We start from the raw sequence: 27,903 nt of genomic DNA on the forward strand, positions 1-27,903 counted from the left end.
CTCTGGTCACCCAGGGAGGCAGCTTCCTCCTCCAATACCAGAGAGCTGCTGGCTGTGGAACGGGCCCTGACTGGACTTCTCCCTTCACTGACTGGTCACCATACCCGGGTGTTGTCGGTCAATCAGGTGACGGTGGCTTATCTGAACCATCAGGGGGGCACAAGATCCAGGTCCCTTATGATGATAGCCGACAGGATTCTGCTACTAGCAGAAGCTCACCTTCTGTCCCTCACTGCTGTTCACATCAGGGGGAAAGACAACCTCGCGGCGGATTTTCTGAGTCGCACTCGCCTGCGCAAGGGGGAGTGGGAGCTCAACCCGTCCGTCTTCAACCTCATCACGGCCAGGTGGGTGGTTCCAGCCATCGACCTTTTTTCCACCAAACTGAACAGGTAGGTTCCTCAGTTCTGCTCTATCAATCCCAAGGAACGTCCGTATGCTGTGGACGCCCTGTCAATCCCGTGGGACTTTCCCCTAGCTTATGCATTTCCCCCACTGGTCCTTCTCCCCGCAGTCCTGAAAAAATCAGGGACGACGGAGCCAGAGTCCTTCTGATTGCTCCCTTCTGGCCAAAGCGACCATGGTTTTTTTTGCTGGTTTGGATGTCTCTGACCGACCCGTGGGTCCTCCCAGAACTTCCGAATCTCCTGTCCCAGGGACCTGTGTGCCATCCTCCGACTGTCAAGTTGCACCTGACGGCATGGAATTTGAGAGGGTGTTACTGATCAGTAAGGGGTTTTCCCCCAATTTAGTTTCCACACTGTTGCGTTGTAGAAAGCCTGTGACGACCAAGATCTACTGTAGAACTTGGAAAAAGTTCTTATCTTCCTCGGGGGCTAGTGTAACTGGGGAGGTTCCCATCGGTCCCATCCTGGAGTTCCTGCAGTGCGGGTTGGACAAGGGGTTGGCGGTTAGCACACTCAAGGTCCAGATCTCCGCATTAGCGGCACTCTACAATTATGATGTCGCGGGGAACCCTTGGGTGGCTCGGTTTATCAGGGCTAGTTCACGCCAGCGTCCTAGACGGGTAGTCTCCCTCCCCCCTTGGGACCTTAACCTGGTTTTGGGGGCCCTGATGGATCCTCCGTTCGAGCCCCTTGACTCCATATCTGTTAAATGTCTTTCCCTTAAGACGGTCCTCCTGATAGCCCTGACCTCGACCCGTAGGATTAGCGACATTCAGGCCCTTTCTATTGACCTGCCTTACACTCAAATACTGGACGATAGGGTAGTTTTGTGCTCTGACCCTGCGTACCTCCCCAAGGTTGTTTCTCGGTTTCATACGTCCCAGGAGATTGTATTGCCATTTTTTTGTACTAACCCGACGCGTGCGGAGGAAAGGCGTTGGCATTGTCTGGATGTACGTCGTTGTCTCATCCAGTATCTTCTTGTCACCAGTTCCTGGAGGAGGGACAAGTTTCTGTTTGTCTCTTTCCAGGGGCCTCAAAAGGGGGTTAAGTGTTCCAAATCCACGCTGGCCAGGTGGATTAGGGACGCCATTGAGTTAGCTTACACGGCTAGGGGTGCTGCTGTTCCGGTGGGTCTAAAGGCACATTCCACGCGTGCTGTAGCTTCATCTTGGGCAGAACGGGCGGATGTTTCCATTGCTCAAATTTGTAAAGCTGCCACATGGTCCTCACCCTCGACCTTTTATAAGCATTATAGGTTGGATCTTTCCTTCATCGACCTCACCTTTGGGAGGCGTGTTCTACAGGCTGTGGTCCCTCCCTAATTTTTCTTTCGCTGTAATTCTCTCGTGGTGCTGTCATAGGGTGAGGGAAAAATACGTAATTACTTACCGGTAATGTGTTTTTTCCGAACCCATGACGGCACCCTTATATTCCCACCCTGCACTGGGGATTGTTGGTTGGTTCACCTTCCTTTCTTCCTTCTTCCACAAATTTTTCTGGTGGTGGCCTTCTACTAACCTGTTGTTTTTTTGTGGAGGTCCTCTCATGCTCTGTAATCAAACTGAAGCGGCGAGAGGACCGCCCCTTTTTAACCTGAAGGTTTCCTGTCCTGGATGGGTGGATCCTCTCTCGTGGTGCCATCATGGGTTCGGAAAAAACACATTACCGGTAAGTAATTACGTATTTCTTATAGCTATGGTGAACCCTCAAGTAACCTTAAATGAAGGTCAATGGACACAGGTGGCGGAATTGAAGGAATTGCTTAATCATCCATTTACCGTGACTAAAAAATTACCAGCTAAGGATTTAACTCCTGGCATTTTCATAATGGAGTGGAAGAACTTGCTATTTTGCCTGTCCCAAAGAGGAGGCTTAATCCCAGATGGCATTTCTGCTTCAATGAAACGGAGAGACACAGCTATTGTAAAATAAAATTCTTCTGGCAGCTGTTTTTGTGGCCCCAAGTCATCATATACTGCCTGATGATCAACAGCTTACTAAAGGAAAAGAAGCTTTGAGTGAGGTAGCAGTTAGGATGAGCGGCTACAGGACTGCCAGGCGCAAGAGGACTTGGGGCCTGACAGTGCTACTGCTGCCATATCTTCATCCTCATCAGATGAGGAGTTTAACTTTGACAAGTATTTGGATGACATGGAGCAGGCAAAGCGTTGCCGCAAGGAAAACGATTTCACTCCGTCTCCTATAGCAGCAGATTGACCAGATTTCAGAAACATTTTTCACTTGCTCTCAAAGAAATAGAAAATTTCAACCATTCATCAAAACTGACTGTGCATGAGGCAATTCCTTTATACACGGAAATTGTTAGAGATGTTGCCCATGTGGTTACGGCTTTGCCTCCAACCCAAGTTACTGTAGAGAGGTTGTTCTCTAGCCTTAACGTTATTAGGTCAGATTTGAGGTCATCTGCGAAGGAGGATCTGATGGACGCAATTCTATTTCTTACAACAAATTCATAGATTGTACAAATGTTATTTAGCATGTTTTTTGTTGAAAACTGTTTTTTGCCACTTAGTGTATTACATAGTGTTATATATAACACTATGTAAGTGGCAAGAAACCGTTTTCAACAAAAACATACTAAATAATAACATTTAGTATATTGCTTATATTACAGTGAAAAATGTATTGTAGTGCAATGTGAACAGCAGACATTTAATCATTTTTATGATACAATAATCAAGATATTTAGATATATTTTATGTTGTATTTATTGGAATACAACTTTAAAACCCAAAAGATTGTAAATATGTAATACAATATGTAATATATATATATATATATATATATATATATATATATATACACACACACACACAGGATATATATGCAATCTACTGTATATTACATAGTGTATTACATATTTACAATTTATTACAGTTTTTTGTGTTCTAAAGTTGTAGCCAATAAATATATTTATGTTCTATCTAAATATCTTGATTATTGTATCATAAAAATGATTAAATGTCTCCTGTTCACATTGTACTACTACTAATAATAATAATACTACAATACATTTTTCACTTAACTATAAGCAATATATGTGGGAGTCGTGGAGTCGGAGGCGGTGCAAGGGAAATTGAGGAGTCAGTCGAAGGTTTGGCTTACCGACTCCACAGCCCTGTATAGCAGGATGGGAGCGCATACCAGGATGGGGGTATATAGCAGGCTGTGGCCATATGCCAGGATGGGGTATATAGCAGGACAGAATGTGGCCATATGCCAGGATGGGGTAGTGCTGATACATCACACACAAATCAGATTAGAAAAATATGTAAACACTGGCTGTAGTAACCGAATAGGTAAAAAGCCAAGGGGCTAAATACTTTTGCAAGCCACTTTTTGTGGGGAGCTTATACTGTATGTAGGGTGCCGTGTGAGTCTCATACTGTTTGTAGGGTGCTGTATGGGGCTTATACAATATATAGGGGAATGTCAGTGTATTTATTTCTGATCAATATTAAATGATGGCAAATAATATAAAATAATATGTAAATATTAATAATGAGCAGAATTAATTTCAGCCTATTGGTTTGGCCTCCACAACCGTCACGGGGTCTCTCATGTGGCCCCTCAGGAAAATTAATTCCCCACCCCTGCTATGCACATTAGATAACTGTCGGCCGAACCATCATTGCGCTGACTGCTTATCCCCCATACACCAACACTCCAGCTTTCCTGTGGTCTCTATGGGAGAGCCGCCTCCAGACTCCTGGAGCGGAGGATTATCTCAAGGAAGAAGAAACGGATCCGTCTCTGACATTCAGCATGCCGGATCCTTCTCTGCCCGGACGTCATCTGTCGGGAGGCTCCATATATATTATACAGCGACCAATCCCCTCTACTATCAGCAGCTACCGCTGACCTTAGTCTGATGTGTTTGGGGCCTAACAGCTTATTGGACGCCGCCTCTGGCAGAGATTAATAAACATTTGTACATTGTACATAGGCCTCTAACTACTATAGCAACTAAACAGCCCCCAATAATCAAGAAATTATGGGATATGGGGGCAATGAGAACCTGCTTAATTTTCTAGCCATTTTCATGTAATATACAGAAGCTTAGGGGGAAAATGCCCCCACCCCAAAAAAAAAAAACACATATCAAGGGCTATAAAAAAAAAAAAAAAATACCAATGCCAAATCTAAACCCCCGTCCATGTAAACATTTTCCTCTCCATTTAGTGGTGGTGATGGAGTCAGTGACGGACTCCGGACAAATATGTACCGTATTTTTCACTTTATAAGACGCACTTTTGTTCCCCCAAATTTTGGGAGAAAGTAGGGGCTGCGTCTTATAAGCCGAATATACGGGTGTGTGTGTGTGTGTGTGTGTGTGTGTGTGTGTGTGTATATAATATATATATATATATATATATATGTATATATATATATATATATATATATATATATATATATATAATATACACTGCAGGGTCCAGGGGAAGTGGGGGCAGCTCTGGAGCGCTGCTGGGGGCAGGTGAACGCTGGGGGCGGCAGCGTTAGAGCTCCTGCTCCCGCTCATATAATATGCACAGCCGCTGTCCATCACCATGGTGCTGAAAACGCACCGCGGGGACGGGCTGGGGGAGCGGTGCATATTCTATGAGCCTGCGCCTCCCTGTGATGGCACATGTCCCCCCCTGTGTTAGATATGGCCCCCATGCTGCTGTTCATCCTAAAATAAAAAAGCTTTACTTACCTCCTCCAGCGTTTCTCCCCGGTGTCCCTGCTTCCACTGTGATCAGGCACGCAGAGATGATATCACTCTGCTGTACCGATCACATGACTGGCACTGAGAACCAGGAAGTGGAGGAACAGAAGCATGGAGGGAGACAGGAGGGAGATCAGCGCTGGAGGAGGTAAAGAAAGAGTGTTTTATTTTACTATGGGCAGCAGCCTGGGGGCGATATCTAACACAGGGGATCGTGTGCAATCCATAGAGGACCATAGGCAGCACAGGGGAACGTATGCAATCCCTAGGGAGCCGTAGGCAGCACAGGGGAATGTGTGCAATCCATAGGGGGCCATAGGCAGCACAGGGGAATGTGTGCAATCCATAGGGGCCATAGGCAGCACAGGGGAACGTGTGCCAGCACAAGGGGGCTATATTCATTATAAGGGGGCCATATCCAGATTAAGGGGGCTTATTTTAGGATGGGGGGCTATGAGGGACATATACCCTATATCAGTCATGGCGAACCTTTTACAGGCCGAGTGCCCAAACTGTAGCCCTAAACCCAATTTTTTTTCCGCAGTGCCAACCAATCCTATTATATAAAGAATTGATTTTAATCTTACCTTTGCCGTCTTCTCTTCTCTTCAGCAGGGGGCATCACGCTCATGCTTACCACACATTGAAGCTGAGCCCCTGCCCTTTCCAGACACAGCAGTTGGATTGATCTTTCTGGAAAAAAATTGCAGCATATTAGACAGAGATTTTAGCATGGAATGCAATCAGATGTCACCCTGTAATCCACATCTACATTTCAAAGTCTGAACATCCTGAAATCCCATAAAGACATACGAGTTGCTCCCCTCCCCATCATTGTGTAGTTCTGTCCCCCTTCCTCGGCCACTTCCTGGTAAACATGTCCCCCATCCTGATATATATATATATATATATATATATTTCCTACATTCTGGTATATTTGTCCCCATCTCGGCCCCATCCTGGTAAATGTCCTCCATCCTGGTAAATGTACCTTATTCTGGCATGTTCCCCCATGCTGGTAAATGTCCCCCATCCTGACATATTACCCATCCTTGTAAATGTTCCCCCATCCCGGCATGTACCCCATTCCTGGTAAATGTTCCCAATCCTGGTTAATTTATCTCATCTAGGTAAATCTACCCCTTCCTGGTAAATGTACCCTGTCGTGGCATGTTTCCTCCATCCTGGCATGCATGTTTCCCCATCCTGGCATGCATGTTTCCTCCATCCTGGCATGCATGTTTCCTCCATCCTGGCATGCATATTTTCCCCATCCTGGCATGCATATTCTCCCCATCCTGGCATGCATATTTTCCCCATCCTGGCATGCATATTCTCCCCATCCTGGCATGCATATTTTCCCCATCCTGGCATGCATATTTCCGCCATCCTGGCATGCATGTTTCCTCCATCCTGGCATGCATGTTTTCACCATCCTGGCATGCATGTTTCCTCCATCCTGGCATGCATGTTTCCTCCATCCTGGCATGCATGTTACCTCCATCCTGGCATGCATGTTACCTCCATCCTGGCATGCATGTTTCCCCATCCTGGCATGCATGTTTTCACCATCCTGGCATACATGTTTTTCCCATCCTGGCATGCATGTTTCCTCCATCCTGGCATGCATGTTTCCTCCATCCTGGCATGCATGTTTCCTCCATCCTGGCATGCATGTTTCCCCATCCTGGCATGCATGTTTCCTCCATCCTGCCATGCATGTTTCCTCCATCCGGCATGCATGTCATCCCCCCACCCATGCTGGCATGCATGTTCCCTCCCCCCCCCCCATGCTGGCATGTGTGTTCACCCACCCCCACCCCACGCTGGCATGTGCGTTCCCCCACCCCCACCCCACGCTGGCATTGTGCGTTCCCCGACCCCACGCTGCCATGTGCATTCCCCCTCTCCCACCCCACGCTGCCATGTGTGTTCCCCCACCCCACGCTGGCATGTGCGTTCCCCCTCTCCCACCCCACGCTGGCATGTGCGTTCCCCCTCTCCCACCCCACGCTGCCATGTTCGTTCCCCCACCCCCCGCTGGCATGTGCGTTCCCCCTCTCCCACCCCACGCTGCCAAGTGCGTTCCCCCACCCCACGCTGCCATGTGCGTTCCCCCTCTCCCACCCCCCCGCTGCCATGTGCGTTCCCCCTCTCCCACCCCCCGCTGCCATGTGCGTTCCCCCTCTCTCACCCCATGCTGGCGCTGCCGCACACGAGTTATATAAAAAAAAAAAAAGCAACACACAACTTACCTTCCTGCACCCGCTCCACCGCTGCGCGCTGCTGGGTCCTCAGTTCCCACGCAGCCAGCAGACGGCGATGGCGCCGCTCTCTGACGCTCCTCCGTCTCCTAGGCAACACACTGCAGCCTGAGGGAGGAGGAGTGTCAGAGCGGAGGAGAAATGTCTCCTCCGTTCCAACACATGTGATCTGCCGGCGTGACTGCACTAGCAGACCAAAGCTGCAGCATCGAGCGACAGCACGCGTGCCAGCAGAATGGGCTCAGCGTGCCCCTGGTGGCACGCGTGCCATAGGTTCGCCATCACTGCCCTATATGGTGCGTCGTATAATCAGGTGCGTCTTATAAAGCGAAAAATACGGTATATAGAGATGCAGTAGAGGATGAAGATGTCGCCCTCATCAAGGAGCCGTTATGTCTTCTCTCACGTGTAATGAATTTCTCCTGCAGTTTTGCTGATGCCAATTCCAGTGTCGGTAAATTAGAGGAGAATTAGTGATATGGAAGATGAGTCTATGAGAAACGTATTCAGCTGCCGACTCCGAGGAGGAAACTGCTTGTTGTGTGTGGCCTAAATATATAGGATTTATTAGTAGATAGAAAGAACTGACTACTGTAAAATACTAACAATAGGAACACATAACGATCCCCCATTACTCCTGTGCCCCCGCTGCTGGGGTCCCCGCCAGTCTCTGGATTTCCTGTCAGTTTAGTCACTGATAACAAACGTGATCTCTGCCGTCAATCCGTGGCTGAAGCATTGACTGAATAACCAATGACTGGGAGCGGAGGAGATGTCTTAGTCAGGAATTCAATTTATGTTCCAGTCCATACGAGACGAGAGCGAACAACTTCTACACGTTCTGTCTCCTCATATGTTTCCCCTTATTATCTCCAGTAATTATATTATTACAGCGGATTTTTTTATGATGTCACATCGTCATCTTCTCCCCATTCAGGTCCCTACAATATCGGATCCTCTCAGTGGAGATCTTCTATAGAAGAGAATTCTCCTGATTGCCCCGTGAAGGATGGATATGGACAGGGACAAGATGGCGGAGAGGATATTACACCTCACCCTAGAGATCCTCTTCCGGCTTACTGGAGAGGTGAGAGATTCTGATGACGTCACATTACATCATTCTTATCTATGGGAATAACAGATGGACAGAACTGGAGAGGTGAGGACTCTGGAAATGTCTGGAGTGAGATTTATTACTGTGTCTCTCCATAACCAGGATTACACAGTAGTGAAGAAGACCTCTAGTGAGCGCTGTCAGGCCCCTGTGTCTGAGGGATGGGGAAGACCCCTGAGCCCAATCACGGGGCCTCCACCTCACCCCCCGATACATGAGGACATCAATGACCAGAAGATCCTAGAACTCACCTACAAGATGATTGAGCTGCTGACTGGAGAGGTGACACTGCTGGGAATGCTGGGACATTATACAGTAACTCTATGAAGGGATCGGGGGTGACGGTATCATTGTATGTGTCAGGTTCCTATAAGGTGTCAGGACGTCACCGTCTATTTCTCCATGGAGGAGTGGGAGTATTTAGAAGGACACAAAGATCTGTACAAGGACGTCATGATGGAGGTTCCCCAGTCCCTCACATCACCAGGTAATAGAAAGGACTAAATACACACGGCCTATAATTATCTGTATGTAAGGAATTGAATTCAGTCCCTGTATGTGTCTCCTCCAGTTCTATCCAGTAAGAGGACAACACCAGAGAGATGTCCCCGTCCTCTTCTCCCACAGGACTGTAAACAAGAAGATCCCGATGTTCCTCAGGATCATCAGGTAGATAGAGAGAAGGGGCCATGAAATCTCCCTATGATGTGTAGACGGCTGTGAAGGTCTTGTGCTCAGTCTTGTTTTATCCTCCAGTATTATATGTGTTATACTTGTGTAATGAGAGCGGTGGAGATGGCAGGATTAGAGCTGATCATAGATGGGACTTCTCCATCTGTCTGTGACTTTTACTCTATTTGTTTCAGGGTGAAGATCTGCCCCATATTAATACTACAGAGACATATGTGAGGGGTGATGAGCGGAGTAAAGAGGAGATTCCTACAGATGACAGTGCAGGTGAGTAGTGACCACTAAATGCAGAGAAGTCACAGATTCTTCTCAGTCTCCGGCTCTGGCTGCTTTATCAGGGTTGTAGTCTGGTCATAGAAAATGGTCACCATTCTGCTGCTAGACCACCACATGCTCCTCCACCCAAAACTGTCCCCATTATTTTGGGCATTGGACGCTCTTCTGTTGGAGTGAGATCTGTATCAGTCAGATCTTACAGGTAGGATCCACTCTATCCCCTGAAATTAGAAGATGTTGACTCTTTGCTGCCCAGATCTTTAATCTGTAAAGCCAAATGACAGCGTACATAGAATGTGCAGACAACTTAGAAAATCATGGGAAGAAAAATCTAATCTGTATGGTGGACCTCTAAGAGAAAGTTGAGGGTAATGATGCTGGTGACCTCCTAGAATCTCGGTATCTCATTGATGAATCTTCCTTCTCTCCCTTCTGCTGAATGTGCTGATCGGATTGTTACAAAGGTCCAGTCTTGTGAAACTTCCCATTTATGACGAGACACCATTCCATGAGCGGTGAAGTTCCTACTTTCCGGGCAGTCACAATACATGTGAAATAGATCTGAAGCCTCTGAGTTACACATGGGACATTTAGAAGATTTAATATTACCGATCTCGGGCATAAAAGCTGAGGACGGTGTAACCTGTGAATTACCATAGATTGAAACCTGCTCTCATTTTCTTAGAGAGAAGAACGTTGGCAGAATTTATAATTATTTTTCATTGTTTATGGTACAATAAGTTTTTATTTCGTTATTCAAGAATTGACAAATATTTTGTACAAATATAATTTTGAATACAAAACACGAGACACAATAATGTCATACAAAAGGGGGTAGAGAAGAAGAGCACACACCATAAAACATAAAATATAGAAACACATAAGGGGAAGAAAAGCATCAATTCAAGTACAAAAAGCCTCATATCATTACTAGATGTAACATGGATTGGTTAACCAAGTCTCAAAGTCAGGAGAGGTAAAGGAAGACCGGGGTAACCATGTCCTCATATTCATAAGACTCAGAATGGAGACAATCCTATGAAATTATTACATTTTCCATCCGTAATAAAAAGTCCACAGATGCAGCCAATTCCAGCTTAGAGGGGAGAGGATGATCTCCAGTGTCTAGAGATGACTTGCCTCATTGCTGTCAGAGATATTCAGAAGAGACCTTTCTTGATGGATGAAACTGACATTGGAAATATGGAAAGTAACGCTGCTTCTGGAGAGTTCTGTAGTGTTGTACCAAAGAGTTTATTAAAGAGGTCAAAGATTTTGTCCTGAAGATGGTTAATACCTAAACAGGCCCACCGAATATTGGTCATATTGCCCACAGCTGAGTCACATCTCCAACACTTATCAGATGTACCAGGCAACATGTGATGAATACGCTCGGGGGTCTTATACCACCTGGACATGAACTTATAGTTCATCTCTTGGATATGGTACTAGAGAGGAAAAGAAGCAGGCATTGGCACTCAGCTCAATATAGAATGCATGACAATCAATATATAAATAACCAGAAATCTTTTATTGAAAACATATCCCAATAAAAACATTTAAAAGGCAAAAAACACCAGACAAGAAAAACAATGATTAGCTGTGGTGCTATACAATGATGCAAAGTATTAACCAGCAAAGGACAAAATGGTATGGTATGGGGGGGTTCACCAGACTTCTGATTGCTACCTTGATCACTTAGGCTCTTAACAGTGATGTACTTCTGTTATGGTGGGTTATTTCATGTGTGCAATTATCCAGCTGTGCCATTATATGTGTATGTTTTTGCATCTTTTGAATGGACTCATTGATATGTCCTATGGCTATTTTGTCCTTTGCTGGTTAATACTTTGCATCATTGTATAGCACCACAGCTAATCATTGTTTTTCTTGTCTGGTGTTTTTTGCCTTTTAAATGTTTTTATTGGGGTATGTTTTCAATAAAAGATTTCTGGTTATTTATATATTGATTGTCATGCATTCTATATTGAGCTGAGTGCCAATGCCTGCTTCTTTTCCTCTCTAGTACCAATTGTTTACAGCAGACTGTGCACCCTCATTTTCTTATATTGGTTGGCTGTGCATTCCCTTTTTCTTGCTTCATCTCTTGGATATGACAAGATACAGAGATCTTATGAGTAACAGTAAAGATCTCATCCCACTCGGCAGAAGAAAGTGATTTATTGCGCTCCCATTCACACGCCCCATGAAATGGAGCCGGGGTGTTTAAAGCATAACCATGATCTTAATTTTTATATCATAAATAATTAGTGCACATGAAAGTAAGCAATTCTGTCATATATCTTATTCTCTGGAGGAATTGATCAGTTAAAATTTTCAATCCTGAGGTAAAATCTGTATTCAATGAAGACTTTCCCATTACTGAGAGGAGATGGCGGTTGTTACTGATGAGACTCTATGATGATGACAGGAGCCAGAAGCAGAGGGAGAAGCTGGACATGGAGGAGGCAGAGGGAGGAGCTAGAGGCAGAGCTCCTCCCACTTGTATCTTCATAGAATCCCATCAGAATGATAGAGGATTCCCCCGGTGATCTCAGCCAGTGACTGCAAAACTTTGATCCCAAATGGTCTTTGTTCTGTGTTGAGGAAATAAATGTGAGCAATACACACTCTAAAGAAAATGTATCAACTGTCCGAATCAACTTGCGACTCCAAAATCTGGTGTGTAAGGGATTTGTGGAAAGCAATAGAAACACCCTTCGATTTATTATTTGGGTTAGTAGAAAGGGAACAGACATTGTAGTATCTATTCGAATACGTAAAAACTGAAGAGAACTTAATGTTTGTTTCCGAAAGCATATCTATTGAGACCCTTTTTTATGTAGATACTAATATATCTGACTCTTTTTCATAAGACTATTTACAATATAAGATGTAAATGTTAACTTAGCCATAGTCACAATTAGAAAAAGGGAGGGAGAATGACTAAGATAGGATATAGACGAGACAAACCTGGGGAGAAATGCGATATTCGAAGGGACAACTTCCATAGGCCACACTAAACTGTTAACTCCTAGCAGGAGAAAACTGAACCTTATGAACAGGTCCCAATATCTAAGTGGGGTTAAAGAAGCCAAGACAGGGATAGTCTCCACAAGAGACCCGTATTACTCAAATACCCAAAATATGTATAGTATACCCACCAATATAGAGAAAATCAAGACGAAAGAGAGAAAGCAGAAAAAAAAGATAATCAGAGTAGGAAATGAAGTGACAATGATACATTAGGTGTAAAAAAAAAAAAAATACAAATACTTCCTGATACAAATTCTCAAATCAAACTCCTGCCTACCATTTATAGGCATTAATAATGACCGAATTGTAAATCTAGTGATAGTAATAAGTACAGATCAGTCATCCTGGAGAAGACCTCATGTCTCTGAGATGCCCATCACTGAGGGATAAGCATTGCAATTTTGGTGACTTTCTCTGTTTCCCAATTAGCATGTGGGATTAAAGGAGGTAGAGTACGAAGTGTCGGCCATTCTGGCAGATGGATCTGAGTCGAAGGTAGATAATTTGGTCAGGAGGTCCCTCAAGTTTTTGAATTCTGCGGAGCGGCCATATTGTTTTGCAAAAAGTTGAAATGAGGAAACGCCCAGTGGTAGGAGAACCCTTTGGTCTCAAAGTAACTCAGTGAGTGGTTATTAGGCTTTACGAAGTTGAAGTGTGCTCCTGGCCAGATCTGGGAGGATAACAATGTCATAGTCTTCCAGTTGTATGTTCTATTTAGATCTTGCAGCTTGCAAAATAGTTTACTTCTCCTTGTAAAAATGAATGCAGGACACATCATCACGTGGTCTTCAGGCCAAGGTGGATTTGGGACCAGTATCTCTGAATTATATCAATTTCCATAAGCGAGTCCTCTTTCCTCCCAAGTAAATCATAGGATAAAGTATTAATGGTTTTCTCCCGCATATGGGAAGAGATTTCTTCAGACAGGCCACAAATACAGAGACGGCTCTCTATGTCATCTTTAAATGTTAGAATATCTGAGATCTGACATCTGTTCAGATATAAGATATTGGTCCTCTATTGTTACATATAAAAATGTTGCGTCAGACTCTAGGTCATCCACTCTGATGCCCACTTGTGTGATGTCCTGTTTAACAGAATACAGGGCCCGGGTCTGAGTCTCCTCTAGTCTATTAAACATGGCCTCCAGGTCCTGCTTTGTGGGGATTGAGCACAGATGTTCTTTCCAATCTCCTTGAAAGAGGATTGTGATAAACTGCACAAAGAACATGACACCTACGCCATGATAAATTGCTAAGCTGTGCATGGTTGATTGCTATAAAATACATTTAATCACATGTACAGAATCGTCATGAATTCTATTATGTTTGCAATCCTAAGAAATTCAGATTACTGTACAATATGGGGAGCACTAATACTTCCTCTACTTTTCTCGCAAAAACTCATAGTAGCTCCAATGGTTTATCTTAAATGCGTACAACTCCGCTTTACTGGACTAGGTTAAAAAGTTCTCTCTAAATGTCTAATATTTCTTCAAGAAACTCATCTGACAGAAGATATTGGCCCATGCAATAGTTTGGATTGCCGAGAGCCCCCGAGCCACATACTGTAATTACTCCAGATGTGTCACCTCTAGTTGCTAAATCACTGACGGTGAAGGCTGTCGGGTGGAGGGCGGTCATTTTAGTAGATGTGTTATGTCTATAGTCACAGTTTTCTCTATAGCAGTTAGTACCAAAGCCGCTCTTATTTCATGGCTTTCCACTGCAGCCAGTTTTCTGCTCCTATCCAGGCCCCATTTCTCCAATCTGACATCTGTCACTTTACATGATAACACCTTTGTAATGCTGAATCTGATCCCAGTGTTTCTGAGATTTTTTTTCGTGACACATTTTACTTTATCTTAGCTGTAATGTGAGATTGATTTGTCTCCTGTTCACTTAAAAAAAAAAAAAAGTCTGAAATTCGCTTCAAACATTGCTTTTGGATGTACTTAAAACAAATAGTGATACCACAACATATAGTCAATAAATAGCATTTACCGTATTCTGCTTTAGCCTAAATTACTATTTTGACTGTAGAGGCAGTCTCTGAGTGGATGTTGTAGAGGGAAAATTTCAAATATACCATTATACTGCCCAATACATAGCACCCAGCTTGGGCTTCAGGAACCACGCAAACCTTAAATGTTTGTGGGTTCTGTGGATTTTTATGGATTGGATTATGAAGCCACATCATTTTTCAAGAGTTTTCAGCTATAACCAATGTGGAAACACCCTATCTTTTTAACTGATGGAGTAGACGTTTTTTGGTTTAATTTTGGTGACAAATCATTTGTTGGATTATTATTCAAATATTTGAGAGGCAAAATGAACAAAGAGGGTTGAACATCATGGTCTACTGGTTTCTGCTCAGAGGTCTAGTGTTAAATTGTGAACTGTTTTTGTTTCAGTAAATATAATGTATAGATTGCTACATAACTTGCAATTTCTATAGCTATTTTAGAAATTATATCCTTACATTTTTATATATTAAAAATATTTTTTTGTTCTTGGCAGATGACTGCACCAGGAGATCAGAAGCACAGCTGACATCTTCAATTTTTAAATCAGATGATCTTGATATCACACAAGCAATTACTGAAGCAAATACCATTGCTCCAGACAAAGCATCATCTCTTCAAAGCAAAGATCTATCATCTGATTATTTTAAACAGGTCCTATCTTCTGATTTATCACAGACTATTAAGAAAAATAAAAGTCACAAAACAGGCATTCAAAATAGAAGTGCTCTTATAGGAAAGAAGCCATTTTCAGCTTTAGAATCTGAAAAAATACATAAAACAAATCACACAGGGGTGAAAGGATTTTCTTCAGAGTCTGTTAGTTATCAGAGAACTAGCACAAGGAAGAAGTCATTTTCATGTTCAGAATGTGGAAAATGTTTTGCATGGAAATCAAATTTTGTTACACATCAAAGAACTCACACAGGAGAGAAGCCATTTTCATGTTCAGAATGTGGGAAATGTTTTACACGTAAATCACATCTTATTATACATCAAAGAACTCACACAGGGGAGAAGCCTTTTTTATGTTCAGAATGTGGCATATGTTTTGCACAGAAATCAAATTTTGTTGCACATCAGAGAACTCACACAGGGAAGAAGCCTTTTTCATGTTCAGAATGCGGGAAATGTTTTGCACATAAACAACATTTTGTTACACATCAGAGAACTCACACAGGAGAGAAGCCTTTTTCATGTTCAGAATGTGGGAAATGTTTTGCACGTAAATCACATTTTGTTACACATCAGAGAACTCACACAGGAGAGAAGCCTTTTTCATGTTCAGAATGTGGGAAATGTTTTGCACGTAAATCACATTTTGTTACACATCAGAGAACTCACACAGGAGAGAAGCCTTTTTCATGTTCAGAATGTGAGAAATGTTTTGCACATAAACAACATTTTGTTACACATCAGAGAACTCACACAGGAGAGAAGCCATTTTCATGTTCAGAATGTAAGAAATGTTTTACACGTAAATCACTTCTTGTTATGCATCAGAGAACTCGCACAGGAGAGAAGCCTTTTTCATGCTCAGAATGTGGGAAATGTTTTGCACGTTATTTATATTTTGTTACACATCAGAGAACTCACACAGGGGAGAAGCCATTTTCATGTTCAGAATGTGGGAAATGTTTTGCACGTAAATCTGATTTTGTTTCACATCAGAGAACTCACACAGATTAGAAGCCTTTTCATGATAGAATGTGGGAAATATTTTACATACATATGCAATCTTTTTGAACATCACAAAAATCACACGGGTGGAAGCCATTATCATACCTAGACGTTTTAGAAATGTTTTACTTGAAAATCATAATTTGTTTACCATTAAGAAAAATTCACACAGGGAGAAGCCATATACAGGTGCATCTCAGAATATTATCAAAAAGTTAATTTATTTCAGTAATTCAATATAAAAAGTGATACACATATAGTTATATAGCATCATTAAAAACACAGTGATCTATTTCAAGTGTTTATTTCTGTTAATGTTTATGATTATGGCTTACAGCCAATAAAAACACAAAAGTCATTATCTCAGAAAATTAGAATAATTACCACAACGCACCTGCAAAGGCTTCCTAAGTGTTCAAAATGGTCCCTTAATCTGGTTCAGTAGGCTACACAATCATGGGGAAGACTGCTGACTTAAGAGATGTTCAGAAGGCAATCATTGACACACTCCACAAGGAGGGTAAGCCACGAAAGGTCATTGCTAAAGAAGCTGGCTATTCAGAGAGTGCTGAATCCAAGCATATTGATGGTAAGTTGAGTGGAAGGAAAAAGTGAGGTAGAAAAAGGTGCACAATCAACAGGGATAACTGCAGCCTTGGTAGGATTGTTAAGAAAAGGCCATTTCAAAATTTGGGGGAGATTCACAAGGAGTAGAATGGTGCTGGAGTCAGTGCTTCAAGAGCCACCACACACAGACGTACACAGGACATGGGCTACAACTATGGATTCCTTATGTCAAGCCACTCATGGCCAATTAACAACGCCAGAAGCGTCTTACCTGGGCCAAGGAGAAAAAGAATTGGACTTTTGCTCAGTAGTCCAAGGTGTTGTTTTCAGATGAAAGTATATTTTGCAATTCATTTGAAAATCAATGTGCCAGAGTCTGGAGGAAGAGTGGAGAGGACACAACCCAAGCTGCTTGAGGTCTAGTGTGAAGTTTATACAATCAATGATGGTTTGGGGAGCCATGTCATCTGCTGGTGTAGGACCCCGCTCTGTTTTATCAAGACCAAAGTCAGTGCAGCCGTCTACCAGGAAATTTTAGCGCACTTCATGCTTCCCTCTGCCAACAAGCTTTTTGGAGATGGATATTTAATTTTCCAGCAGGACTTGGCACCTGTTCACACTGCCAAAAGTACCAAAACCTGGTTTAATAACCACAGTATGACTGTGCTTGATTGGCTATGGGATATTGTCAAGAGGAAGATGGGAAACACCAGACCGAACAATGCAGATGAGCTGAATGCTGCAATCAAAGCAACCTGGGCTTCCATAACAACTCAGCAGTGACACAGGCTGATCGCCTCCATGCTATGCCGCATTGATGCTGTAATTCATGCAAAAGGAGCCCCGAACAAGTATTGAGTAGATTTACTATAAAACCATTTTTTTCAGTTGGTCTTAGATAATATTCTAATTTTCTTAGATAATGATTGTTGGGTTTTCATTTGCTGTAAGCCATAATCATCAACATTAACAAAAATAACCACTTGAAATAGATCCCTCTGTGTGTAATGACTGTATAATATATAGGAATAGATCCCTGTGTGTAATGACTATATAATTTATAGGAATAGATCCCTCTGTGTGTAATGACTGTATTAACTTCACTTTTTGTATTGAATTACTGAAATAAATTAACTTTTTGATGATTTTCTAATTAATTGAGATGTACTTGTTGTTGACAAAGTGTAGAAGAAAACACAAAAGAGACGGTCAAAGTAGAGGCAAGTAAGAAATCAAGAAAGGGAAAGCATGTTAGAAGTTACATTACAATTATAATATATACAGTTACTAATAGACGTCTGTTTTCTAAAAATCCAATAAAAAGCAATATTCCATGTGCATTGAACATTCACATTTTTAGACACTGATGAGCAAAAGGGTTAAAATGTTTTAAACTTTTAATTTCAGGCTCCATATCTCCCCATCCACTACAGCTTTGAATGTGAGACTACCATCATTTTTTGAACAATCATCTTGACTATCTCATACATGAATGTGACTTGTGACTATTTAGCATATGATTAGTTATGCAGATTCTTCTCATGTCACTGCATTTTTCTGTTTTGCTCCTAAAAATAAATTTTTTTTATTAATTTGTTAGGGTTTGGAAATCCACCTTTTGGCTTCCAACACTGCCTGAATCCTTCTCTGCATGTTCTGGATCAGATTCAAGCATGTCTCCACCGAAATCTGATCCCAGGTCTCTTCTACACTGTCCCAATGTTTGTTCATACTGGTCTACTCTTTTGAGTATGTATATAGCTTTTTCTTTAACTCTACCCACAAGTGTTCAATTGGGTCGAGGACTGGGGACTGTGGAGACAATCTACTTTATTGTCATTTAAACATTTCTTCACCAATCTCAAATTATGCTCCGGGTTGTTGTCCTGCTGCAATATTGTCATCCTTTTCATACCCATAGTATTGGAGTGTATGAAGTAAGTTGAAATAATATATAGCTCAACATTGAGATCACCCATGATCCCGATCAAGTATGTCCTGCCTTTGGCTGTGAAACAATTCCATATCATCAAGCTTCCTCCACTAAACTTGATCCCTCAATTTCTCCATCCATTACCCCATCTTTCCCTTGTTTGTTCCAGACTCATTTGCACCCATCAGAGCTTAGTCTATTGACTTTTGTTTCATCACTCGAAATCACCAGTTTCCAGTCTTCTACTATCCACTTTTCATATTTTTTGCAAGCTCAAGGTGACACTTGTTACGATAATTTTGAAGTACAGGCTTCTTCACCTTTTTTTTGGACAACCGTTCCAGACTTGTGTAATGTGCGTCGTACGGTACTTGCATGAACGTCTGTGATCTTACTTATTACGAAGCATTCCTACCACCTCCACTAATATGTTTATCGCTAGAACTGTCAGACCTTGTGATTAGAGTTGAGCGATGTTCGAGGTTTGCCAATTTCATGTTCGAGTGATTTTGGGGGTGCTCGAGATCGAACTCTTAACGCGAGCTTTTTGCTAAAAGCTCGACAGCTTGAGTTACGTTCGAGAACAATTCGATCAGCAAAAAGCCTAGCTAGTTACTAGATGGCTTTTCACTGTAATAGTGTGAGTCACTCTGTGATTCACACTATTATCAAATTTCAGCGTATAGTGTGCGGGGAGGGGGCGCGTTTAGATCAGTGCTTCTGGGATAATGGCGATCGCCATTTCCCCCCCTACCCCCCTAAGTGCGTGTGCAGTGGGGTGGGCCAGCATGTCAGCCAATAACAGACACACACACAGCTAAGTGGACTTTTTTGCCAGACAAGCAAGGGCATGTGTCACAGTCTGTGAATGTCACATGTCCTTGCATTATAAATACGGCCATTTTCCCTCACTGTGCCATTATCTGCCTTCTTCGGGTAGGTGACAGTCACCGCTCACGCAGCTCCTGACGCCGCTTCTGCTGTGTACGCTATACACACAGCGCTCTACAGATTAGGGACAGACGTTTTTTTCAGTCCTTTTCAGGGCTGATTTCCTGAGGCTCATAGCCATAGGTGACAGGAAAGTCCGTGGAAACGCTGTATACAGCTTCAGATAACAGCGTCTGTGTACCAAAGCTCAGGGAATTCCTTGCTGCATTTCACCATTAGGAGGGATAGAAAGTGAGGCTTCCTTTCCTGTCCACTGACCCAGAGAACCCGGCCACTGTACCCACCTACCCACTTTTGCCACGCTATTTTTATAGCAAACAGTGCTGAAACTTAGTGGCATCCATAAAGTGGCTGCTATACTCCATTGTTGTCCCACTTGTGCCAAGCAAGTCTCACCACCTCTGCATTCAACCCTCATGCACATTTTGCTACGCTATTTTTATAGCAAACAGTGGTGAAAATTAGTGGCATACACAAAGTGTCTGCTATACTAATTTAGTGTATTACTTGTACCAAGCAAGTGCCACCACCTCTGCATTCAACCCTCATGCACATTTTGCTACGCTATTTTTATAGCAAACAGTGCTGAAAATTAGTGGCATCCACAAAGTGTCTGCTATACTAATTTAGTGTCCCACTTGTGCCAAGCAAGTCCCACCACCTCTGCATTCAACCCTCATGCACATTTTGCTACGCTATTTTTTATAGCAAACAGTGCTGCCAGTTTTAGGGCCATAGTTGCATTGTCAGGGATAGTCAGTGTTGGTTCTTCAGCTGTCAATAAAGCTAGACCACCTCTGCAATCTACACCACCGCTCAATTTTTGCTACCACATTTTAAGTGACTAATCTTGTCGCTAACAAAATGAGTGGCAAAAGGACAGATGCTGGTGGAAAGGGGAACAGGCGTGTTGGAAAAGGAAAAAAAGTTTGTGTCCGTGGGGAAGGTGGCAAAGCTACATTAACATCTGCTGAAGATAAGCCATCTTCCAGCAAAAGTAAGATGTCTACTACTTTCCGTGGACAATCCGATGTGCTTCCTTTTTTACGGACCCGAACAACTGTAACAAAGGTAGATGATGCACAAAAAAGAACATGCTTGAATGGATCTCAAGTGCTTCAACAAGTGTCCTCTCCTCCACCTCAACTACCACATAAAAAAAACAGTCCTCTGAGTTGTCATCCCAATCATACTTGCTTTCTCCCAGCTCTCAAGTCTCCACCTGCCCTGCACAGTATGGTGTAACAGAGATGGCTGAGTCTGCAGAGCTGTTCAGTCACACTATAGCCTGAGAATCAGAGGTCTGCTCCCAAGCTACAATGAGTACAGACCAGGAAATGGTCTGCAGTGATGCCCAGAAGCTTTGTGATTCAGATTCAGGCCCTGATGACCAAGTTTATGAGCATAATGTAGACCCTCATTCACAAACTGTAACACCTGTTGGTGTAGACGATGAGGAACATACTGATGACGATGAGGCGCAGATACCAGATTGGGATGACAACTTAAATATTCGGTCAGGGCAGGAAGAGGCTAGGTCTGAGGGCACTTGAGGAGGTCAACAGAGGCGGTGGAGGAGGATGCAACTGACAACAAAGTTACCTTGCGCCTTCCTGGACAGAGTCTGAGTACTGGTAGCACGTCTACAACTGCATCCTCAGCCACCACTCTGCCTCTGAGCACAAGTCGGGGTGGCTCTGCAGGTCACATGTCCTCTAAGCCTTGCCTAGCCTGGTCCTTTTTTGACCTTGCAAAGGATCTCCCAAATCATGTGATCTGTAAAATTTGTCGGGAATCTATAAGTAGAGGAAAAAAGCTCACCAGTTTGACAACTTTTTCCATGAATCGTCACATGAATACCAAACATAATTCCCAGTGAGAAGCTCACTGTGCTGCAATTCGGCCTAGCGTAGCAGGCCAACCACCGCCTGCCCCTTCCAGTGCATCCGCGCGCTCTTCATCTTCTATGACTGGGGACAGCTGTCACACCTGGTTTTCCACGCACACTTTCCACCGCTGTAACCGCAACAGGCAGTTTGCTTGGTAGGTCGTCAGTTGGTTTGGAAGGGGAAACAAGTGCGGGTGTACAGCTCTCTCAGACATCGATAGCACCAACGTTGGATGAAGGCAACATCATGTCTCCGCCTGCACTTTCCTCACAAACCTGCATTTTTCCAGGGACACACTACTCACCACCGTCTACACACAGCAGCCAGATCTCTGTCCCTCAGATGTGGACAAATAAAAGGCCATTTCCTCTGACCCATAACAAAGCTAAGAGGTTGACTTTATCCCTCTGTAAGCTCTTGGCCACCGAAATGCTGCCTTTCCGCCTGGTGGACACACAGGATTTTCAAGACCTTATGTCCCTCGCTGTGCCCCAGTACCAGATGCCCAGTCGCCACTACTTCTCTAAGAAAGGTGTTCCTGCGCTACACCAGCATGTCACACACAACATCACCGCTTCCTTGACAAACTCTATTTGTGTGAACGGGTGCATTTCACCACCAATACTTGGACCAGTAAGCATGGACAGGGGCGTTACATGTCGCTGACTGGGCACTATGTAACTATGGTGATAGATGGAGACGGGTCTGCTGAATAAGTCTTGCCGTCCCCACGACTTGTGCGTCAATCCTCTGTATGTATAAGTTCCTCCAACGCTTCTGCCTCCTCAACCTCGTCTGGGTCCTCCACCTCCGCCCCAAGCCTGCCTGGTCAGGCCACTAGCGTTGTAACTGCGCACAAGGAATCACGCACACCACCTTACTATGCTGGCAGCAGAGCGCAACGGCATCAGGCGGTCTTTAGCTTGAAATGTCTTAGAAATAAGAGCCACACAGCGGCTGAGTTGTGGGCAGCTCTGCGGTCCGAGTTTCATAAATGGTTGTCTCCAATCAACCTGCACCCAGGTAAGGCCGTGTGCGACAATGCTGCAAACCTGGGTGCGGTCCTTCGCCTGGGCAAGGTGACACACGTGCCTTGTATGGCTTACGTGTTGAACCTTGTTGTCAAGCAATTTTTAACACACTATCCCGGCCTAGATGGCCTTCTGCACAGGGCACGAAAACTGTCTGCTCAGTTCCGCCGTTCAACCGCCCCAGCTGACCGACTTGCATCGCTCCAGAAGTCTTTCGGCCTGCCGGTTCATCGCCTGAAATGCGATGTGCCAACACACTGGAATTCGACTCTCCACATGTTACAGCGACTGTGGCAGCACCGCTGAGCACTGGTGCAATATGTCATGACGTATAGCCTGGGCCAACGAGATGCAGAGGTGGGGCAGATCACCCTGATGGAGTGGTCTCAGATCAAGGACCTATGCACCCTTCTGCACAGTTTCGACATGGCGACGAATATGTTTAGCGCTGACAATGCCATTATCATCATGACATCTCCAGTAATTTTCATGCTGGAGCACACGCTAAACACTATTCGGAGTCGGGGGCAGGACAACAGGAAGGGGAGGAAGTACAGGAGGATTCATATGCACAAGGGATAACAACATCACCAAGGTCCAGACGTTCATCATCACCAAGGCGGCAGGCATGGGACGATGGGGGAGAGGGATTAACAAGGGCGCATGGTAGCAGGCAAAATGTTGAGAAAGGTGCAGGAGAACATGAAGAAATGGAGGACGAATGAAGAAATGGAGGGCGAACTGTCCATGGACATGGAAGACTCAGCAGATGAGGGAGACCTTGGTCACATTTCAGTTGAAAGAGGTTGGGGGGAGATGTTAGAGGAAGAAAGAACGGTTAGCACCTCTATGCCACAAACACAGCAAGGACTTGGTCTGCATGGATGCGCAAGACACATGAGCGCCTTCTTGCTGCACTACCTACAACATGACCCTCGAATTGTCAAAATTAGAAGTGATGATGACTACTGGGTTGCCACACTATTAGTACAAGTCCAAATTTTGTGAAATAATTCCAGCCATAGAAAGGGACGCACGTATGCAGGAGTTTCAGCAGAAGCTGTTACTCAATCTTAGCTCGGCTTTTCCACCAAACACCAGTGGTGCACGGAGTAAATCTCCCAGTTGTAACTTGACAAACATGGGACGGTCTCGTCATCAACAGTCTAACCGTATCTGTTGCTGGTAACAGCAATTTTATTGAATCGTTTCATAATTTTTTTAGACCATCCTTTGCAAGGCCAACAGAGACAAGAAGTCTGACACAGTCAACGGCTGCAGATGATGATACAGGAGTATCTCCAAATGAACATCGATACCATGACTTTGCAACTGGAGCCTTGCTCATTTTGGGCTTCAAATCTTGAAAAATGGCCTGAGCTCTCCACTTATGTCTTGGAGATCTTGTCGTGTCCAGCTGCCAGCGTTGTATCAGAACGTGTCTTCAGTGCTGCTGGGTGTGTGCTGACAGATAAGCGCACGCGTCTGTCCAGTGACAATGTGGACAGACTAACGTTCATCAAGATGAACAAGTCATGGATCCGCAAGGACTTTACCATCCCTGTGTCATCCTGGGGAGAGTAAAGGCTTGTGGATTTGGAATGTGCTTGATGAAAATGTACCTGTCAAGTTTGCAACTGGGGCACAAGTGCTGCCACTGAAGGGGTATCTGTGTGGCCCAATTTTTGGAATAAAAAGGGAGACTCTGCTTGGAGTCCCCCTGCTGTGTTTTTAAAAACGAGCCAAGATGAACAAGTCATGGTTCAACAAAGACTTTGCTAGACCTACCCCGGTGTCATCCTGGGGTCAGTTAAGGCTGGCGTATTTTTGAATGTGCTTGATGCAAATCAAAACATCATGTTTGCAACTAGGGCACAAGTGATGCCACTGAAGTGGTGTGTGTGGCCCAATTTTTGGAAAAAAGGGCGACTCTCCTTGGAGTCCCCCTGCTGTTTTTAAAAATGAGCCAAGATGAACAAGTCATGGTTCAGCAAAGACTTTGCTACCTATCCCTGTGTCATCCTGGGGACAGTTAAGGCTGGCGTATTTTTGAATGTGCTTGATGCAAATCAACAAATCCAGTTTGCAACTGGGGCACAAGTGATGCCACTGAAGTGGTGTGTGTGGCCCAATTTTTGGAAAAAAAGGGCGACTCTGCTTGGAGTCCCCCTGCTGTGTTATTAAAAGCGAGATAAGATGAACAAGTCATGGTTCAGCAAAGACTTTGCTACCTACCCCGGTGTCATCCTGGGGACAGCTAAGGCTGACGTATTTTTGAATGTGCTTGATGCAAATCTACCTGTGAAGTGTACAACAGGGGCACAAGTGCTGCCACTGAAGGGGTGTCTGTGTGGCTTAATTTTTGGAAAAAAGGGAGACTCTGCTTGTAGTAACCCTTGCTGTATTTTTAAAAATGATCCAAGATGAACAGATCTGGGATCAGCAAAGACTTTGCTAGACCTTCCCCGGTGTCATCCTGGGGACAGTTAAGGCTGGCGTATTTTTGAATGTGCTTGATGCAAATCAAAACATCATGTTTGCAACTAGGGCACAAGTGATGCCAATGAAGTGGTGTCTGTGTGGCCCAATTTTTGGAAAAAAGGGAGACTCTGCTTGGAGTCTCCTTGCTGTGTTTTACATGACTTTAGAAGGACATGCCATGCCTATATCTGTGTCTCCTCCTCTTTTTCCTCTTCCAGCTGTTTAGTTTTCGCATGGGTATTTGTCCTTGTCACTTTCCCATGTGTTTGTGTTGTCTTGGGAGTTGTTTGTCACCTTTTGGACACCTTTGAGGGTGTTTTCCAGGTGTTTTTAGGTGTTTGTGATTGCCTCCCATTGTTTTCAATGGGGTTCGAGAGGTTTGTCGAACGGTTTATCGAACGGGGCACTGTTCGACGAACCGAACTCGAACTCTAGGGGGGTGGCTCATCTCTACTTGTGATGAGCCGACTTGTTGACTCCGATATTTTTTCCCGGATGTCCACCTCTTGGCTTTTGCAGTTTGGCAATTTTCTTGGCCGATAGACTGGTCTTGATGAACTGAGGATGCCGTTTCTCTTTTTTTGGATAATGTTCATGGCTGCCCATTGATTCAAACTAGTGATCTTTCTCTTGGGAATCAACCTAATAACACACTGAGCTATAAGTGAATATGAGAAGTTGTAATATGCGGCATACAGGAAAAAACAGATTTTTCAAACATCAGGAGCAAAACAGTAACCATGCAGTCACCTGACAAAAATCTGCATAACTAATCATATGCTAAATAGTTGTAAGCCAAATTTATGTAGGAGATAGCTGAGATGATTATCTATAAAATAATGGTAGTCTCATGCTCAAATATGTAGTGGATGATGAGATATGGAGCCTGAAAGTCACATGTTCAAAACATTGTTACCCTTTTGCTCATCAGTGTATATTAATAAATTCACTATATGGACAGGAGTATTGCATCCCTCCCCAAAAATACCCAATATTCCTCCTCCCTCTTCTTCTTAACTCCCAATCTCAGCGATCTTCCATTCATTACAGTTAAGTGGGCTTTACACGCTACGATATCGTTAATGAATTATCGTCGGGGTCACGTTGTTTGTGACGAACATCTGAAACGATCGCAAAAGAGGGCAAAATCGTTTGCTTCGGAGAGGTCGTCCTAAATCAAAAAATCGTTTACTGCTCTTTAGCAATGTAGTTAGTCGTTCCTGCGGCAGCACACATCGCTGTGTGTGACATCGCAGGAGCGACAAACATCTACCTGTGTCCACCGGCAATGTGTAAGGATGGAGGTGGGCGGGATGTTTATGTCCCGCTCATCTCCGCCCCTCCGCTTCTATTGGACGCCTACCATGTGACGTCGCTGTGACGCCGCACGACCCGCCCCCTTAGAAAGGAGGCGGTTCGCTGGCCAGAACGACGTCGCAGAGCAAGTAAGTGCGTGTGACGCTGCCATAGCGATAATTTTCACTACGGCAGCGATCACCACATATCGGCCGTACAACGTGGGCGGGTGCTATCGCGCTCGACAGCACTAGCAATTGCTAGCGATGTCGCAGCGTGTAAAGCCCGCTTTATTTTCAGTGCACAATCTCCACATCTGAACAATGTCTGTAACTTCTCTATACTACAATAATAAACATGTTCATATTACAAATTACTATTTCCATCTACCATCCATTCCTTCTTTGTGGGAACATCTGGTGTGATCGAGTTTTTAAAATTTTATTCCATGCTAAGTTTAAAATCCTAATGATAGGTTCTCTATAAAGCATAATACTGACATATGATACAGGGCAGTATGGTGGCTCAGTGGTGACAAACTCCATGCAGATGTTCTCACCAAGCACAACATCTACTTGGAAATTGTATGTTCTCCCCGTGTTTGTGTGGGTTTCCTCCCACACTCCGAAGACATCCTGATGGGGAATTTAGATTGTGAGCCCAAATGGGGACAGTGTTGCTGATATAAAGTGGTGTAAAACGCTGTGGAATATGTTGGCACTATATAAAGATAAAGATTATTATTATTATGATACCAGTCCTCCAACATAATCAGACACTTAGGACACTCAGGGTCCGTTTTGTTACCCATCTTTATAATATCTCTGGTGTTAAATAATATACTGAACAATTATGAAATTCAACAACCAGTATTTTTACTGTAGCTCATAAAAGATGAGTATCTAAACTAATGGTCTTCATTTCTTCTTCCTCCATTTCCTTTTTGCTGGAGCAGAGGTCGCCCAACCCTCATTATGGTAGTAAATATTTTGGATACAATACTCTTATTACTGTAATTTTAAAATTTCTCACTAACAAAGCTTTAGCTGCTAATTTCCCTAAAAGTACATCCATTTTTCCTCTGTAAGGCCCGACATAACAATTTAACACTAGAAGTCCCAGAGAGGGGTCATTTAACATTTCTACCTTTGGAACCCAGAGACGGGTCGAATGACCTGAAGGATTTTAGCAAACATCCTATAATCACCGTCTTTTTTGTTCTGTAATTTAGGCCATTACTGTCGCACCACAGGAGGTTGTTGTTTTCCATTGAGTTTAGCCATTTAGTTTCTAGTTAGTTCTATTCAGTTTGGCTAAGGGTCATTTGACCCTCTTTCGGGACTTCAGGGGGGAGCTCGAAATTTCTGGGACTTCTAGTGTTAAAGCCTATACTCTTGGTCTTTCTTTTTTTTTTTTTAAGACAATATGACCTCCTCATCCTTTTCCTTCCTTTCCTCGGCTGTACTGATACCTGATAAAATCCATTTCTCACACCCATCTAGATGTAGGAATTCAGGAAGAGTCTTCCAA

General features: G+C 43.8%; 1 protein-coding gene across 1 annotated transcript; it reads left to right on the top strand.

Moving 5' to 3' along the window:
• The first annotated feature begins 8,348 nt into the window (after positions 1–8,348).
• LOC142312457 (uncharacterized) lies at positions 8,349–16,527 on the top strand. The gene is made up of 4 exons (XM_075351401.1): positions 8,349–9,007; positions 9,092–9,189; positions 9,387–9,477; positions 15,042–16,527. The coding sequence occupies exons 1-4, from the start codon at positions 8,875–8,877 to the stop codon at positions 16,232–16,234; spliced, it is 1,515 nt and encodes a 504-aa protein (XP_075207516.1). The 5' UTR covers positions 8,349–8,874; the 3' UTR covers positions 16,235–16,527.
• The last annotated feature ends 11,376 nt before the right edge of the window (positions 16,528–27,903 follow it).

Source organism: Anomaloglossus baeobatrachus, chromosome 5 (assembly GCF_048569485.1).
Source record: "Anomaloglossus baeobatrachus isolate aAnoBae1 chromosome 5, aAnoBae1.hap1, whole genome shotgun sequence".
Lineage (NCBI taxonomy): Eukaryota > Metazoa > Chordata > Amphibia > Anura > Aromobatidae > Anomaloglossus > Anomaloglossus baeobatrachus.

Coding starts and splice junctions, on each gene's coding strand:
- LOC142312457 (XM_075351401.1), top strand. CDS start 8,875: ATGTGTCAGGTTCCTATAAGGTGTCAGGACGTCACCGTCTATTTCTCC. Junction 9,008..9,091: donor CCAGTCCCTCACATCACCAG/GTAATAGAAAGG, acceptor TGTCTCCTCCAG/TTCTATCCAGTAAGAGGACA. Junction 9,190..9,386: donor ATGTTCCTCAGGATCATCAG/GTAGATAGAGAG, acceptor TATTTGTTTCAG/GGTGAAGATCTGCCCCATAT.